The sequence below is a fragment of the Pelophylax lessonae genome (assembly GCF_965119305.1).
Source record: "Pelophylax lessonae genome assembly, chromosome: 8".
Classification (NCBI taxonomy): domain Eukaryota; kingdom Metazoa; phylum Chordata; class Amphibia; order Anura; family Ranidae; genus Pelophylax; species Pelophylax lessonae.
Window position 1 is genome coordinate 62,356,810 of NC_138775.1, and position 17,897 is coordinate 62,374,706.

General features: G+C 40.4%; 1 protein-coding gene across 1 annotated transcript in view; it reads right to left on the reverse strand.

The window, feature by feature from the left end:
• The window catches only part of APPL1 (adaptor protein, phosphotyrosine interacting with PH domain and leucine zipper 1), a 73,138-nt gene that overhangs the window by 44,558 nt on the left and 10,683 nt on the right, over positions 1-17,897 (reverse strand). The window contains exons 3-8 of the mRNA XM_082266500.1: positions 14,031-14,090; positions 11,936-12,007; positions 6,442-6,529; positions 4,468-4,509; positions 3,296-3,354; positions 1,346-1,492 (exon numbers count right to left, since the gene is read on the reverse strand). Coding sequence (XP_082122626.1) covers positions 1,346-1,492; positions 3,296-3,354; positions 4,468-4,509; positions 6,442-6,529; positions 11,936-12,007; positions 14,031-14,090 — 468 coding nt within the window. The remainder of the gene's footprint in view (positions 1-1,345; positions 1,493-3,295; positions 3,355-4,467; positions 4,510-6,441; positions 6,530-11,935; positions 12,008-14,030; positions 14,091-17,897) is intronic.

Here is a 17,897-nt window from a genome sequence, read left to right on the forward strand (position 1 = left end):
GACATGAAGAGAAAAAAAAACCCATAAATACCTTAAAAATATATATAAATGTGAATGTGCATCAGGTGTGTTTGGGCTAAGGGGAGACCTTTAATGACAAAATTCCCTGCCAGCCCCAGCTGGAGATGGAATGATCAGGGGATCCAGAGTAGTGCACATATTTTCTAGATGCAATATATATAAAGGAGCACACGTTACTATTATTAATAGCCCATATGATTGGACAAAAAAAGGCCCAAACAAACCTCATGCCCCAAACTATAACTGACCCCTATCAAGTAAATTTGTTGAAAGATTTGACCAGAGGGTTATCAGCCCCCCAAATAAAAATCTGCATAGTCCCAACCCTATAACGACCTCCATTAGGGTCTATAACAACAATAAAACCATAGTCGGGGCTATGTAATCAAAACAGTTCAAACATGATAAAGGTTACCCAGAAGTTTACTATGTCTAATAGGACTTACCAGAAACAATTACCCTGATCCAAAAAAAAAAGAATCACACTTCATCAGATAATGTCACAAATAACAGCCGACCAAATCCAATTGGCTCCCGAGGGTCCGCAAAAAATCCCCATGTGGATTCGCTCCTACATAGTGAGAAGGGGAGGTCCCTAGAGAGCCAGGCGGATCCTCTCGATTGGCTAGATTGGTATTCCAAGCAGACAGAAAGGGTTGCCGGTAGCAAGATCGCCATGATTCCCCCCCCCCCCCTCTTGCTTTCCCTTCATGTCACGGGATATGGTTAAGCACGGTTTTCTTGGTGCGTGTTTTTTGCTTTTTAGTTCTGTATTGTCATGTAAAAAATGTTTTATGTTACATGTATTCATTTGTGTTTTGTCTATATAGACTAGATATGGTGGGTCAGATACTAAGGAAGAAGCCCCAAAGAAGCGGCTATATACCACGAAACATGTAGGCCAACCTGGCGTGGAGCTAAGGTCACGTCATGCTTGCTGGTCAGACTGGGAAGACCGTAAGGATCTAGGATATCCAGTCCGTCGCCCAGTCCAGCAGTTGATAGTAGTTCTCACAGGAACAGAAAATAAAAAAAGAAGTAAATAATTCAGTTTAAAAAGAAAAAAATGCCAGGACCAGAGATCCCAGCAAGGAACGAGGTCCTCACTCCTGACTAGACAGAAAAAAACTGAAGACCTATAGCAGGAAGTGGGAGTTTACCCCCTGGGACTGCCATAAAGGCGCAGTCAAACTTTTTTCTGCCTTGTGCCCTACTCCTGTAGGGGGCAGCATAAACCCAAGGGTCAATAATAATATCACTCAGAGGTAGGCTGACATTTAAATACAGTGCATTTCAGTTAATTTCTGAAGTTATGGAGGCATACCTGAGCCTGCATATAACCTAAAAGTGGTTCCAATATTGCAATCTTCTTCTTGTACTGGATGGTATTCAGTGCACAGAAATAATGCATCATCGTCTGGTGCTGTTTCTTCCTGGCAGTGTACACGTCTTCTGTGGCTTCAAACTTGGTCTACAAATGAATAAGGAGCCCATGTTACTCCCTGACAGGTGGATCATGTTTAACCCCTCCCCCAAAAGAAAACTTTTAAGCAAACTTAGTTTTTAATGACAAACAGCTGGGAACCAGTGCAATCTTTTAACCCCTTCACAAACCCCTTCACTAAGACTATGGCTGTTAGTAACCACCTGGTTACAGAAAACCATCAGTGCCATGCATACATGCCCTTTTCTCACACCCCCACCTTTGACTCTATGAACTTCCAAGGGGTGGGTATGCTAGCAAATAGGTGCGAGCCGCTACAGTAAGGCATACCTCTTCAGAATACCCCTCTGCCAATAGCACAGAGCCCTAGGAGGTACTCTTCACATGCTCAGTTTGGTGTGTTTTGCTAGAGAGTTTTTATTGAGGGTGCATGTGATCAGCACAGGGCCACTCAGCACTGTCCAGACAGAGGGTCAGGGGGCATGCAGCCTCATAGGACAGTAAGAGGAGAATGAAAATTCCTCCTACCAGCTTTAACCAGTGCTCAGCCGAACAGTCACAAGACTGCTATATACTGCTGATGCGAAAAGGTATTTAGCAGTGTATATTTACTAAAATAAATTCTAGTTGTGTGTACTGTGGGAGACCAGATATAGTGAATGCAGGATCCTGGGTTTAGAAACACTAAACTAAATCAAGCAGCCCATGGGAATCTTGAGAATTTTTGGCTAAAATCTACTACCCTTGTCTGTACGCAGCCAAACTCCGACTTCTAAGGGGCCATCTCCCTAGAAAAGACATTCAACAGGTCTATGGTGGACAAACCAAAAGAATTAAAGTTTGGACTCTGCAGATTTCTTCAGGCCATTTAGGTAGTAGGTATCCGGTATTGGAAAGCAGAGATACTTTCTATTAAAGTGTCACTAAACCCACATCATAAAAAACTATCAATAAATGGTGTATTACATGCTGTTCATACTCACTCAGTCACTATGCTATTAGTTTTTTGTATTCTGCAGAAATCCTGGTTGATCCTGCTGCTCTTTATCGCCACCTTTTGTCCATGTCCCCAATTCAGCTGGGGATTTTTCAGAGCAATGTTGGCAGCTCTGCACATGCTCAGTTTTCAGTGAGTTTCTATGTTGAGCATTTCCCCTAATCACATCTGAGCAGCCTATGTGGTTATAGTTACATGGGTGTATATGCAGCTATAAATGACAGCCCACTCCCTACCTCCTCCTCCATGCCCACTAACCAGCTAAACACAATGGGGTTGGGAGATTACATGTAGATTATTGGAGGCTTCACCTCCCTCTTATCTAAGACACAGGCTGGAGGGGCATGACACGGCCTATGCCTGGCAGAAATCCACCCACACCATCATATTTCCACAAAATTAAATATTTGATTGCAAATATATAATTGTATGCCAATTTAAAACAGTTTTATTTTAACAGTTAAAATTTTAAAAAAGTTTTTTTTTTTGAACACATGACCATCAGCAGAGGACTAGAAGCTCCTCCTGCTTATGCTTCCCTGAAGACAGGCTGGGAAACAGCTGGGTCAAGTGACAGCTGTATATTGATTAGGAAAAAGGAACTAAAGGGTTTCTTTATTAAAATGATTTCTAGTGCCATCATCCACATAAGAAATAGAAGTGACAAATTAAATTAAAGTGTGTGTTTAGTATCACTTTAACTGTAGAAAATCATGAACTGGAGATGGGCTCTAATCCAGGGTTCTTGTCTAAAGACTTGAAACCAAGGTAACAAAACAGTCACTGGAGGAAAAACAGGTTACAATGAAAAAAAACGATGGCATGCATCTAACCTTTTCATTCTCTCTTTTCTTGGACAATCGACTGTACCTATTGATTGCTACATCATGATCTAAACAAGAAAAAAAATTCATATCAGTCAGCTAAAGCTTCTCCATGCGACGAATGATAAAGCTTCTCCATGAATCCCAGTCAGTTTTTTTTTTTTATTTGGATAGAGCAGAGAATGGTTAAAACCATAACAAAACTATAAAACCATATTCATTAAAGAGACCCTTGTTTCAAGATCATGTATTGAAGCAACAATCTTTCCATAGGAGAACATTTAACATATTTTGAACAGGTTTTACCAAAAAAATGTGTACTGCCATCTTGGATGTAATGTCAGCAGCCCCAGCAGACTCAGAGCTGTCATTTAGGTGACACCATAGTATGTCTCATCACTCCTCTCCCAGCAGCTATATAAAAGGTCATGTAAGGAGGCGAGGAGGAGCTGGGCCAGCACAGAGAGTAAATTAGACACTACCAGAAGATGAGAGGCCTAGGATGTGCAAGGAGGGAGAAGCTGTGCTAACGAACTGACTCTCCTGGGGTAGTCAAAAGCACCCCATGCTCAAAAGCACACTACAAGTCAATAAAAATTATTTTTTATAGAAAGGAAAAAACACAGCAAGTAAGCATTTATAATGCTTGATATTTCTCTGCTTTTATCTGAATGTTTTGAAATTAATGCCAGGGTCTCTTTAAAGTCAGTCAGTAAGGCTCCACACGGTCGGCGGGCTCCGTGCTGCTCAGCGGGGGATCGATACACTGATCCCCGCTGAGCAGGCAGGCGACAGCTCCCTCTCCGCTCTGTGTGCGGAGAGGGAGGTGTCAGAGCCCTGATGCTCTCTATGGGGGAATCGGATGAGAGCGGACCGCCTGTCCGTTTTCATCTGACCTGATCCCCTGGATGGATGGAAAATAGGGTTTCCATCCGTCCGGATTTCACGGACAGGATCGGATGCGGATGGCAGCGGGTGTCAGTGGACATGTCTCCGCTGACACCCGCTGCCCCATAGGGATGCATGGGGGATCCGAACAGATCCGCCTAAAAAAACCGAAAGGCGGATCTGATCGGATCGTTCGTGTGAAAGAGGTCTAACATTCAAATAATGACAGAGTATCTTTAAAGCCAGTCAGTAACATTCAATTTGACTGCATTCCTTCAGAGAGGTATACATACCACTGCTGGCAATCTGAAAAATCTCTTTTAAAGTCAGGATCTCTGCAATGAGAAAATAATGGCCATGATTATTTATTGGGATAAAAAAGGGCAACACAATAACTGGCTTTACACCTAAATAACAGGACACTGAACCAAATCTGTATTTTTTAAAGGTTTGCAGATATACATATGTTATCAATGATAATAATAAACAGTCTGGTAATGTCTTAAGATACACATGTGAATGAAAGTGGTATGCTTGATGCAAATAAAGTATGAAAATCGAATTTCTATGTATAGTTTGCAATTACATATGTATGATGGCAGCTCTATAGGCTCATTTTATACTCATCATCTTGTTTTCCGAGGCTCCACACAGTGGTTGTTTTTTACTGAACCTTCTTTCAATGCAAGAAAAGGGTACACACTGACCCTAATGCCCGGTACACATGTAAAAAACTTTTTTCATTCAACCCAGTGGGACGAATGATAAAACTCACAGATCGATGTACTAACACACGTTAGGGCGGCAATCTACCCCGATGTGACTTTGTGTCCCAACCCCCCTTAAACACCACCCCCCGCCCACCCCCAGAGCTAATGGATCAGCCATTGGCTGTGAGCGCTGAACAGATGCTGGTTTTCTAGTATGTCCCTTCGACAAAAGCCAGTCATTAGAGCAGCTTCTGTCAGAAAGACAGCTGTACACACTGGCCGAATGTCGAACAGTTCCTGCTGAACTGACCGATACCAGCCAATATTCGGCCCTTGTATACCCAGCCTTAAAACTATTCATTCACTGAGTTGTTGATATCTTAATTAAACAGCTGTTAAGCAGAGAGGCACACTGACTGCAGTGACATTTTTATCTTCTCTCTTCCTCTTTTAAACATGACAATACAGCTCTGAATTCCTAACATGGTGTCAGCCCTGCCTACCTATTTCTGATGCGTTACAAAGGACACAGATCTCTTCTCATCATCTCCATAACCCTTCCTTGTGCACAGGCAAAAAGCACAGAGTGAAAAAAACAGAGGTGACCAGCACTATGGAGTTATATAAATAGCGTATATAAGGTGATAAGGTGTGAGCTGCCAACAACCGAACCCCTAGGGGTTAGAAGTGAAATAAAGTGCAAAGAGGTTGATAGGGCGCTACCTGTGAGTAACAAAGTGCTGGGTAAAATAGTGTACAAAATCAAAATGGTATATAAATAAAATAAAGTGCCCAAGTGTTGTTATTATCCCGATGGTCTGGGAGAAAATAACCAATTATTGTCCTGAATCCAGCAATGTGCAGTGACAAAGTGCAAAGTGCTATGTGCAAATAAATAGACTTTAGAAAAACGAAGAAGCAGTTATAATTTATTCCAAGAAAAAACACTATACAGTGCAAATAACGGTAAGACAGTGGTGCTTACTAGAAATAAATTTATATAAAATTGTGGTGAGTGTTATTTGTATCATAACTTCGCGTGATAAGCCTGTTGTATTTTATGATACCTGTTACTTATCGCTTACTTGTTACTTGTTGAAAACTCAATAAAAATTTATATTTAAAAAAAAAAAAAAAAAATTGTGGTGAGAATAAATGAATAAATATAAGAATTCTTCCTAAGAAGCTGTTGAGTACAAATAATCAAAGGTGATAAGAGTTCCAATAGGTGAAAGAGAGGTTGCATCCACCTATGTGGCCACTAGGTGTCGCACCTTACATACAACCTGTTTGTTGCAATTGAAATGAAGCAGGCAAACAATCCCAGGGGTTCCTCCAGTAAAACGAGCGGGTTAGGGTTAGGCACAGAGGCAAAAAGCACAGAGTGACCAGTTTCCAAGACTGCTGGCAGGATCAACATGTATTTTCTGCACTTATTAAAAAGATACACCAAAACACTCTCAATAGTATATAAAGCAGACCAAAAGGGAGCAAATGAGAGAGTTCATTGTCCTGGTACAACCCTAGAACAACACATAAAAGACAACAGCAAAGTACCTTTTAAATCCCTCTCCTTAAACTGGTTAATAGGGAACATCATGGCATCAGCTAACTGTGTGGACAACACTGCATGGCAGGAACTCAACTGTAAAAGAAAAGACAAAGATCATAGCCTTCACATCAATTTACAGACTTGGGTAGCAATCAAGTGCAACTGAAAAGAAAAATACAATTTTAAATTGTCTTTTGAAATACTTAAAGTGGAACTAAACCCTCCCATGCTTTTCAGGGATGGAAGCTGCCACTGTAGCGTCTGTTTAATCTGCCACTCTCATGGTGTTGCATGTGTGATCAGTTATGATTCCAGCTTTTTGATGGATTGACAGTTTGGTTGAGAGTACAAACAAACATGACAGTTACATTCCCACCATGCAATAGTTTTTAAATCATTCAATTGATGGATTTAGATAAATACAAGGGATTAAAGTGATTCTAAAGAAAAGAATGATTTTAACCACTTTTTAACCACTTTTTTTAGACACTTTTTGTTCACAAGTTAAAACCAGTATTTTTTCCTAGAAAACTACTTAGAACCCCCAAACATTATATATATTGTTTTAGCAAAGACTCTGGAGAATAAAATGTCAGTCATTGCAAAATTTTTTTTGTCACGCGGTATTTGCGCAGCGGTCTTTAAAACGCAATTTTTTTGGAAAAAATTTGAAAAATCACATTTCACTGCATTTAAAAAATACTAAACAGTAAAGTTAGCCCATTTTTTTGTATATTGTGAAAGATGATGTCACGCCGAGTAAATAGATACCCAACATGTTACGGTTTAAAATTGCGCCCCCCCGTGGGATGGCGACAAACTACGGTCAATAGAGATCTCAATCTGCGACACTTTAAATTTATTTAACGGTTACCAGTTTAGAGTTAGAGTGTAGCTCTTTTTTTTAAATTATTGCCCACACTCTGGCGATCGCGGCGATACCTCACATGTGCGGTTTGAACAGCGAATTCATTCGCGGCTCGACTTGCGTATACGTTTTTTTTGTGCGCGAGCTAACGGTGACGGGGGCGGCTAAATTTTATTTTATTTTTTTTTTCCTATTTATTTTTTCTTTTTTTTTAACTTTATTACAGGTTTTTAAAAAAAAAAAAAAAAATCTGATCACTTTTATTGCTGTCACAAGCAATGTAAACATCCCTTGTGACACCAATATGTAGTGACAGGTACACTTTATGGAGGGATCGAGGGTCTAAAAGACCCTCGACCCCTCCACTACACTTCCCTGTATGCAAAACGCCGAAAACGGCATTTTTGCATACAGCCGTTTTTTAAATCTGCCACCTTTTGCAGCACAGTAACCCAGAAGTGACGTCATGGACGCCGCCTCCGGGTTACGTCATCGGAGACCCGATCGATGCCGTTTCCGGCATTCATCGGGACTCCATCCAGCCGGCTGGGTGCTCGGGGCTCCTGGTGGGACGGGAGCCCAGAGCAAAGCCACGGAAGGCGGCGGGAGGGGGGACGACGTCCCCTCCCGCCCCCCGAGCCGCATCGGTCATTACCGAAGGAAAGCCAACCGTCGGCTCTAAACAACGGTACCGGGATGATGCCTCTAGCTAGAGGCATCATCCCGGTATAACCCCTTAAAGTCAGCCGACGTAGGTCTACGTGGCTGGTCGTTAAGTGGTTAAAGAAAAAAAAATAACAAACATGTTATACTTACCTGCTCTGTGTAATGGTTTTGCACAGAGCAGTCCTGATCTTCTTCTTTTTGGTTCCCCCGCTGGTGGTCCCGGCTCCTCCCCCCTAATGATGTGTGAGCCAATGAGGAGCGAGAGACCTGGGAGAGCTGCTGCTCTCATGCACATCGAGATGGGACTCAGGCAAGTATAAGGGGGCTGTACCCTGAAGGTCTTCTACCGTAATGCATAGAATACATTAGGGGTAAAAAACCTTGAGCCTTTAGAACCACTTTAACCACTTCCTGTCCGCCCAACGTCAAATGATGGCGGAGCGGTGCAGCTCTAGTTCTGGGGCAACATCATATGATGGCAACCCAGAACGGCCGCTCTTGCAGGCCGGCGGAGGCTTGCAGCGCGGCAATCGTGGCTGCACCGTGTTCTTAGGACATGGCGCGACCCCGTTCTTGGTAAAGAGCCAATGACGTGGCTCTTTATCCATATAATCGGCTGTGTCAAATCACAGCCAGTCACATATAAATGCATAAGTGCTGTTTATCGGTGCTTCTCGCCTCACACTGTCACACTAAGTGTGTGTCGAGGAGAGCCAATCAGCAGCTCCTCCTTTAAGGGGTGACCAGGACAGGTAATCAGGGCACTTATCATCAGTGCCCTGATTACAGAAAAGCTCAAGCAGTGCCCATAAGTGACAACAAACAATGCACATCAGAGGCAACAATCAATGCCCATCAGTAACCCCAATCAGGGTCCATAAGGGACTTAAATCAGTGCCCATTAGTAACCCCAATCAGTGCCCATTAGTAATGCCAGTCAGTGCACATCAGTGATGCCCATCAGTGCCACCCATCAGTGCCTATAAGTGCCACCTAATCAGCGCACATCAGCGAAAGAGAAAAATTACTTATTTACAAAATTTACTGACAGAAAGAAAAAGTTTTTTTCCCAAGATTTTTGGTCCTTTTTTTTGTAAAAAATAAATAACCCAGCATTGATTAAATACCACAAAAAGAAAGCTCCGTTTGTGTGAAAAAAATAATAAAAAGTTCATTCGGGTACAGCATTGCATGACCTTGCAATTGTCTTTCAAAGTGTGACAGTGCTGAAAGATGAAAATTAGCCTAGGCAGGAAGCGGATGAAAGTGCCCTGTGGGTAGGTGGTTAAAAACTGTTGAAGTTGAACTGTTGAAGAGCAGCTGACATGCAGGGCTCACTGTGGGGTAACAAGCTTTTAGAAGGGCGAGTGTGGGCAGAGCTGGATTTGGCTTTTCAAAGACAGAGTCAGAATAATTGTAGAGACAATGCTGTTAGCCACACCCGCCCTTGCACCTTCCTATACAGCTGTAGTCCCACCAGCTACCGTACATAGGTGACAACACCTCTGATTTTATTGTGATAGCCACAGTGTAGTCACCCTAACCATGGAAGTGGCTACTGAACAGTTCTCGGACAGGATCAAAAAGAGAACTGCAGCTTAATACATTGAGACTTTGAAAGTTAGTGCAAACTGGCAGTGTAAACAAATATGACACTTAAATCAGACTACAGTTCGATGCTAAAAATGCATTGTCATGCGTAACTGTATATGTGTTTTAAAGCATGCATGATAATGCACACATTAAAAGCAAAATGAAAAAATGTTGACAGAAGCACTTTAAGCCAAATGGAATGTCGGGGTTATTGGGGGTTGATTAAAATAATAATAGGTAAAAAGAAAAGGGATTTTAAAAGCCATGTATTCATATAATGCATAAGAGATTCTGAATGGCTTCCATGTTGTTTCTAAGGTCAAACAAAGTTCATATATATTTGTTAAACAAAATGTCTCGTACAAGCTTACAAGAGACCATAGAATTTCAACAATAGGGTCCTATACTTTCAGCAGACATTTCTATTTTCTTTTGTCATAAATAAGATTTCTTTTGACATCTCGATCAGATAAAACTTAGTCAGTCTGACGCTATGTTAAGGGGGGATATCTCAGTCTGTCTATAAGTATATAACAATTGACAATACCCCAGTATATTCTAGCAGACATTTAAAGATGAACCATATAAGTTTTTATAGAAAACATCATCATATGTAAGATGTATATTAACGATAATACATTGTATTCTTATTAATATAGAAGTGTGAACTTGATACTTATATAATATTGGATATATAATATATATATATATATATATATAAGTATACTTTTCTATGATGTGTAAGGACTTGTGCGTCTTAAAAACAAATTACTTCATGTTAAGGCATGTGGTAGGAGTGTTTATATAAGGATTGCTTTGGACTGGTTTAGTGCTCAAGGTGTCGTAAATATTCCCAAACCTAGACTATATCTGACAGCCCTTTGGCATGGTCAAATAAGTAATTGCTTTTCACTAGCCGACAGGTCAATAGGTCATCAGATAACAAATTGTTTTAATTATGTTAAATACAAAATCTAATGAACGGTACAATACTGCCCTCTGGAGACGAAATACCAGGTGCAGTCTTGAGATAATTTGAGATATTCCAATATAAAAATATTATATTGTGTTAAATAATATAATTATTGAAATGGCATTACTTGTCAAGATGAATAATGGAAATACAGGTGGACATTTATGTATGTACTGGTAGTCTGGACAAAGTTTTATGTTGTGTTTTATGATTAATCTTACATATAGAGGAATCATCCTTAATTTTATTAGACCAAGTATGGGGTTAATTATAAAAAGGGGTGTGTCTCTGACCTCACTAGTTTAGGTATAGAATATCCCGACCAATTGGGATAATGTTTCATCCCTCTGGGTTTTACTTATGGTAATTTTTATAGCTCTTTGTTCTTACCATATAAAAGACCAACCCAGATAAGAGATGAGACATCACTTTACACTACTGACAACACACCTCACACTTACACCACACACGCTATTACATTTTTCAATAGACTCATCCAGACATACTCCCTGATCCACATCATTCATCTGAAACTTGAAGGGAATCCACCATCTTAAGAAAGGCATCCATCTTAGGACTCTGGTAACTATTTGAAGCTAGCGGCTATCTTAAGTGTGGTAATTATGCCTTGCTATGTTATTTGATTTTATTCAACAATTGTTTATTCCTTCCTTATATGTTTTATATTGCATATTTAAAGGGTAATGAGATTACAATCCCAGCCGTATAAGCCATGGTAGATTTTTCTCTAAAAAGCTGATTTTTGTTTTTATACATTATTATTAATATCAGATTAAGTGCATTATTTGCAATTTTAAGTCTTCCGTTTTGCATGGCTTATTCTCATTCCTTCTGCAGTGGAATGACTTTGGGCCGTGTGATTCGCAGACCATTGTAGTCTGTTTATATAGAACATTAATTTATGGCTTATACTATACCTGGGAAGAAATGGTAATCCTGCTTTTACTTTGGTTTCACTTTCACTTTGTTTTGTTTCACTTTGTTTTAGTTTCACTTTCATAATTGAGCTAAACATCACATTGCATTGATTATTTGAAGTTAGTATTTTTATGTAGAGTTATTTTTATGTGTCATTTCTTGTTTGATCATATATTGTGTTTACATGTCTGGCGAATAAATATTTTTATATATATTCCACACTGTAGACTGTACTCACTAAGATTGGTATATGCTTTTAAAAAGAAATTAATCAATTAAAAACAATTCACGACATTGATTTATGGCAATGGGTGAAGACTCTCCTTTTTCACAGATCTTTGCTTATTAACCATAAATAAATACACTGCTATATTCAGAGCAGTATAAATATTCTGACATAATTAAGTACGAGCGCAAGATATTTATTATTAAATATTCTTACAGGAACTAAAATCCTTACTTCATCAATGACTTTTGAAAACTGTTGTAATGTTGATGTCATCACTTCATCATCGCCACCTAGAGGAAACCGCTGCAACCACAAGAAAAAAAAAAAGCATTTTAAATAAATAGTATCCCATTATCAGTACAAGATTGATATTATATTTTTGTAAAGAATATCACTTTTTTTTTTTCATTTAGTGTAACTGTAGAAGTCTTGTCAACTTGATATTGCGGTCTTTATACCGGCTGGAGACACGGTCTTAACTGGGAATTCCCTTAATATGAATTCACTTCTCACTTCTTGTTGTGCCTCAATGACAGAAAATGAAGGAAAATTCCCCCAACAGGACACAGTCAAAAAAAAAAAAAAAAAAGGATAGGTTCACCTTTATTAAATAAATAAAATTAATAAAAACACATTTTTTGCAAGGAAAAAAAAAATGTGCCTTTTTTTTACCCCCACAAGTGCCTGCAAAGCATTGCACCTGCGATCAGTTGATCATGGGTGCAATGTCAGGCTCCTGCAAACTCTTCCTCTGGCTCTCTGCCCGTACCTCTGTATGGGCTGTTAGTTGGAAAGATGGAGGAAGTGTCAATGGACTACAATGGAGGGAGGAGAGGAGGAATTTGTACCATGGTACACCCTAAATATAGGTGAAATATGGGTGTAAATTGTAACATGATGCAAAAGGTGAACTTGGTAAAAGGTGCACTGCTGACTATTTATGGCTACAGCAAACCTGCAATTCAGCAATCCCCGTAACATTGTACTTTGTACCAAAATGCTGAGATTTATCTTTTTAAACCATACTTAAGTATGTTTAGGTATAAACATAACATAAGTATAATGTAAGAGTCAGAGACTTCTTTGTACACATTAACCCATATATTATATAATGAGAAACCGTAGATTGCATTAAGGTAAAAACCCTTAAGGCTTTTTATTTACTTTAACCTGCCGGCTCTGCTTTAGGTTATGTAATTGATCCAGACAGCTGTAAATTAGACACGTGTAAACTAGACAAGTGTATCAAGTGCCTTCTAACTCACTGTTCATTCCCAGGCTGGCCCTGATCTTAGAGTAGACTGTATTGTTTAGCAAATTCAGAGGGCGCACAGAGGACATAGAGCAGGCAGGGGCTGGCTGTGCTGTCTGGCAGGGGCTGGCTGTGCTGTCTGGCAGGGGCTGGCTGTGCTGTCTGGCAGGGGCTGGCTGTGCTGTCTGGCAGGGGCTGGCTGTGCTGTCTGGCTGTGCTGTCTGGCAGGGGCTGGCTGTGCTGTCTGGCAGGGGCTGGCTGTGCTGTCTGGCAGGGATGTCTGGACTTGTTGAAAAAAGAGTTCAAAAAACATTGGGCAGAAAAAAAAATAAAAAATTTGCCTATACAGTATGTATTGTCAGTAACAATGCGTTTAGTGATTTGCTTGAAATTCGCTATTGCCCATCTTCAGGGGGCTAATGTGCTGCAAGCATCCAATTCAACAAAGAAAACAAAAAAGGGCGCACCGACCTAGCGCATTATCCTCAGTAGAAGGCTTTATTTATGTAACAATAAAAAATGGCTACTCACAGACGTAGATGAAAATACATCATATCAAGCTAGATTGCTCCAATGTCCGGGTGTAGTCCATACAATCGTTCATAATCGATGTGATGACGGCTGACGCGTTTCGAGGCCTAGCCTCTTCCTCAGAGAGTCAGGTGGCTCTGAGGAAGAGGCTAGGCCTCGAAACGCGTCAGCCGTCATCACATCGATTATGAACGATTGTATGGACTACACCCGGACATTGGAGCAATCTAGCTTGATATGATGTATTTTCATCTACGTCTGTGAGTAGCCATTTTTTATTGTTACATAAATAAAGCCTTCTACTGAGGATAATGCGCTAGGTCGGTGCGCCCTTTTTTGTTTTCTTTGATTCTAGTACCGGTGGACTACCCCAGTCCGATATGGGCAGCAAGACTTAAGCCATTTGAGAAGCCAGTTGTGAGTCCCGTGAGGAGTGTGATCGAGGGGTTTGGATACCAAGCGCAGGAGGAGGGTGGTCACACCCTATTGGTTTTTGGAGCATCCAATTCAACAACATTGAAGAGAGTTGGTTTTCCCACATACCTGCTTTTCATACTCCTTCAACAACTTGGATGTCAGATGTGTGGCTGCACTTAATTCATTCTATTGACAAAAAAAAAAAAAAAAAAAAAGATATATCATAGAGGAAAGGTGACAAACATATTTCAGTATTTCTAAAAAGGGAAACTACATATCATTGACCATAGTTTTTTTAACACAAGAGCTACTATAAGTGTCTGTGGATTTGTTGAAAACAAGAAACTAAACCTGCTGACTTAAAGCCACATGCCCCAGAGCTGTCATCCTGACACTGATTTACTTTCTGACTTGGAAGAAACACGTAGCCAGTCAAGTCTGAATTACTGTCCTTCATATCTGTACAAAACAAATAGACTCAGGTCTTTCATGGTTGTTGCTAGTTATAAATAATATAATGATTCTTATTTGTTATAACTTTATAGCTTTAGAATATTTCATGCTGCTAGAAGGTGTAGGACAAAACAAGGTCAGGTTCCAGACCTGCAGATAACAACAAGAAATGGATCCCTGTTAATCCCTGTTAAGTACTTCATTTTGCCTCTTTAAAAAAATCTAAATGGGCAGTCCCCTGTAATAGAAGAGGCATCACCTCTCCAGTGGGCCGTCTCTACTACCTTCCAGCCATTCGCCCCTTCCGTATTCGTCACTTCTGGGAGTGTCAACTGTCTGTGTCCCCTATTGCATGTTGTTGTTTCTTCTTCTGACCCCTAGGTCACTACAACACTCAGCAGCAATGTATGGCAGGAAGATGAAGCCACAGCCCGTGGTGGGGGACGCAGGCATATGACACTCCCAGAAGAGACTTATAGAGGTTGCTGCATTGAAATGGTGGGGAAGCAGGAGAAACAAGCCATCGGAGATGTGAGTAGGAGAAATAGTGTCCCATCGTTGGTGTCAGGAATAGTGCCCCATCATTGAGGTCAGTGGGAGGAATAGTGTCCCATCATTGAGGTCAGTGGGAGGAATAGTGTCCCATCATTGAGGTCAGTGGGAGGAATAGTGCCCCAGCATTGAGGTCAGTGGGAGGAATAGTGCCCCATCATTGAGGTCAGTGGGAGGAATAGTGCCCCATCATTGAGGTCAGTGGGAGGAATAGTGCCCCAACATTGAGGTCAGTGGGAGTAATAGTGCCCCATCATTGAGGTCAGTGGGAGTAATAGTGCCCCATCATTGAGGTCAGTGGGAGGAATAGTGCCCCATCATTGAGGTCAGTGGGAGGAATAGTGCCCCATCATTATTGTCTGTTGGATGAAATAGTGTCCCATCATTGGTGTCAGTGGAAGGTAAAAGTGCCCTATTTTCGTCAGTGGCAGGAACTATGCCCCAATGTTCCTGACAGTGTGTGCGTGTGTGTATGTGTGTGGGGTCAATGCCTCAAGGGCTGAATAAAAGTATGCAAAGACAGCATCTGGCCCCCCGGCCGCAGTTTGAAGACCACTGCATTAGAGTAGAGTAGATCTTGCACTTTTATATTAATAAAAAAAAAAATTGATATAACCTGGAATCCCAAGAAAAACAAATCAGGAGAGGTCTCCAAACCTACTTGAGTAGTCATGACATCTCGATCTTCTTCTTAACCTGTGAGCAATTACTGGGTCTTTCCTTTTCCTCCATAGGAAGGGGATATTTTCATTTTGCATAATCTCAAGCTTTGATCAATCTGTTGCATCACTGTTTTTTTTTGGGCCTTGTATGGTCCTTACCCTTAAAGTAGAACTATAGGCAAAACCTTTTTTTTTTTCCATTTTGGATTGAGTAAAGGAGAGTTATAAACCTTGTCAAATTTTTTCGCCATTTGTGTCTCATTGCGGAGATTTCCCTTTGCTTCCTCTCCCATAGCCCAACAGGAAGTGAGAAGAAATCCATGAAAATTAGGGGAATTCCTCGGGGATCCTCAGGTCATCCATTGGAAGATTTACTCTCAATTAATTTTCTGGCGACAGCCCAAAACTTGGGATTTTCTTTCAATTTCAATGATAATGTTAAACAGGACAAATGGAGAGGGGAATCTCCACAACGGAGGCACAGACAGCAATAAAACCTGACAGCTGTCCTAATCCCTCTCCACTTTATTCAATACTAAATAAAAAAAAAGTTTTGCTTTTAGTTATACTTTTTAGCTGGTCATACACTAATAGAATTTTGTTCAAAATAATTCTAAGAATGTTTGTTTGATTTTTTTTTTTATCAAAAACGGCTTTATTGTCACATGCGAAAAATTATACAATAAACATATAAAAGTTGTACATATACGTCAAGTATACCGCAACAAATTACACTGAAAAAATATAGGATCAAGTCTCCCAAGTCATATCATTTACCCACATTTTGATTTTCTAACTATTAGCAAGGTGCATTTGGCGTTCCTTTTCAACTGCAGCAACAGGAAAATCTGAAGGAGCAGGGAGGATTTTTTTTTCTTGAATAAATCAATTTCTAACAGTGTGTGTGGTTTTCCTCCAGGAAAGTCAGTTCATTCCAAAATCAAATGTTAAAAGCAAATTATAATTTGAAGCACACATTCAAGCTAGAGTCATTGAAGGTACTGACAATTTTCATGCAAAAGTCTGTTGGCAAGTGGTGGGGGGGACACAGTTCATGTAACTTAACGGTTTTGAAGTTTCTAGTCTTGTTTATCTGATTGGGAGGACGGGGGAGACCCAAAAACCTCTCGAAATGACATTTACAGCTAAATCTATCTTGTAGCAGGGAAGTGAGATCAAGGCACAAAGTGTACAATCATCGAATAAACCACAAGACAGTCATACAGCAACTAATATGATACCATCACTTCCCCTTCCTGTGTACATCATTTACTTGTGGTTGCTAGAACCAAATTGGTTTTCTAAAGAATCATGTGATCCAAGTTAAATCAGAGCCGTAAACCAAAAGACTTGACAACTGCACCACTGACCACTAAAGCCATAAGTGAAATTTGTTGAAAGACTTATATGTAATGTATCGTAACATGGCTTGTCAGAAAACGCTTCTTAAAAATGTTTTGAGAGTATCTAGAAGTTATTGTAAAGACATTCATTTGTTTTAATTAAAATAATAAACATGTTATACTTACCTGCTCTGTGCAACACCACTCAAAGCCATCCCTGAGGAAGAAGCTCCATAGTCTTCGAAACGCGTCGGGTTTTGGACTTTGTATAATGTGGTCGGTTACTGTTATGGTATTAATGTCTTATGCTTCCAACTGTTTTTAACCCAATTTTTTGTCTATTATTTCTGTTCAATAAATATATTATTCGATTATTTAAATTCTCTATTACTTTGTGCCTAAAAAATTCCCACCTCAGGGGAACTTCACATTTTTTCCATGTGCAGGGAAGTATAACCACCTCTTCTGAGGTCCCCCCCCCCCCTCCCGGGCACTCTAGATTTATTCTCTTCTATGTGCGCCACCATAGCCAGCCACTTTCTATGGAATGTATATGCAGGCTCACTCCTGAGCTGGGCTGTGTGTGTCCATAGATATACACAGATTGGGTCAGTCCCAACTCACTGGATTTGATTGGCAGCAGCGGGAGCCATTTGCTCCCTCTGCTGCCTCTGAGTCCTGTGAAGAAACAGAGAGAGCAGCTCTGTTGATCTCGGGCACAGTGCTGGATTGAGATAGTACTCAGGTAAGTATTTGGGGGGGGTTATGGTGAGAACTGACCATAAAAGTTTTTTTTACATTAATGCACGTGAAAGATTTTTATAACATTTAAGGGTTAAGAGCATCAAATACAGCTAATGCATTTTGGAGGAAAAGAGCATCAGTCATCTGCCTTTAGTGCGGTCAGGAGTTGCTAGCCTTCATCAAGCCTTAAAGTGGTTGTAAAGCCTAAACATTTTTTTAACTCAATGCATTCATTGCAT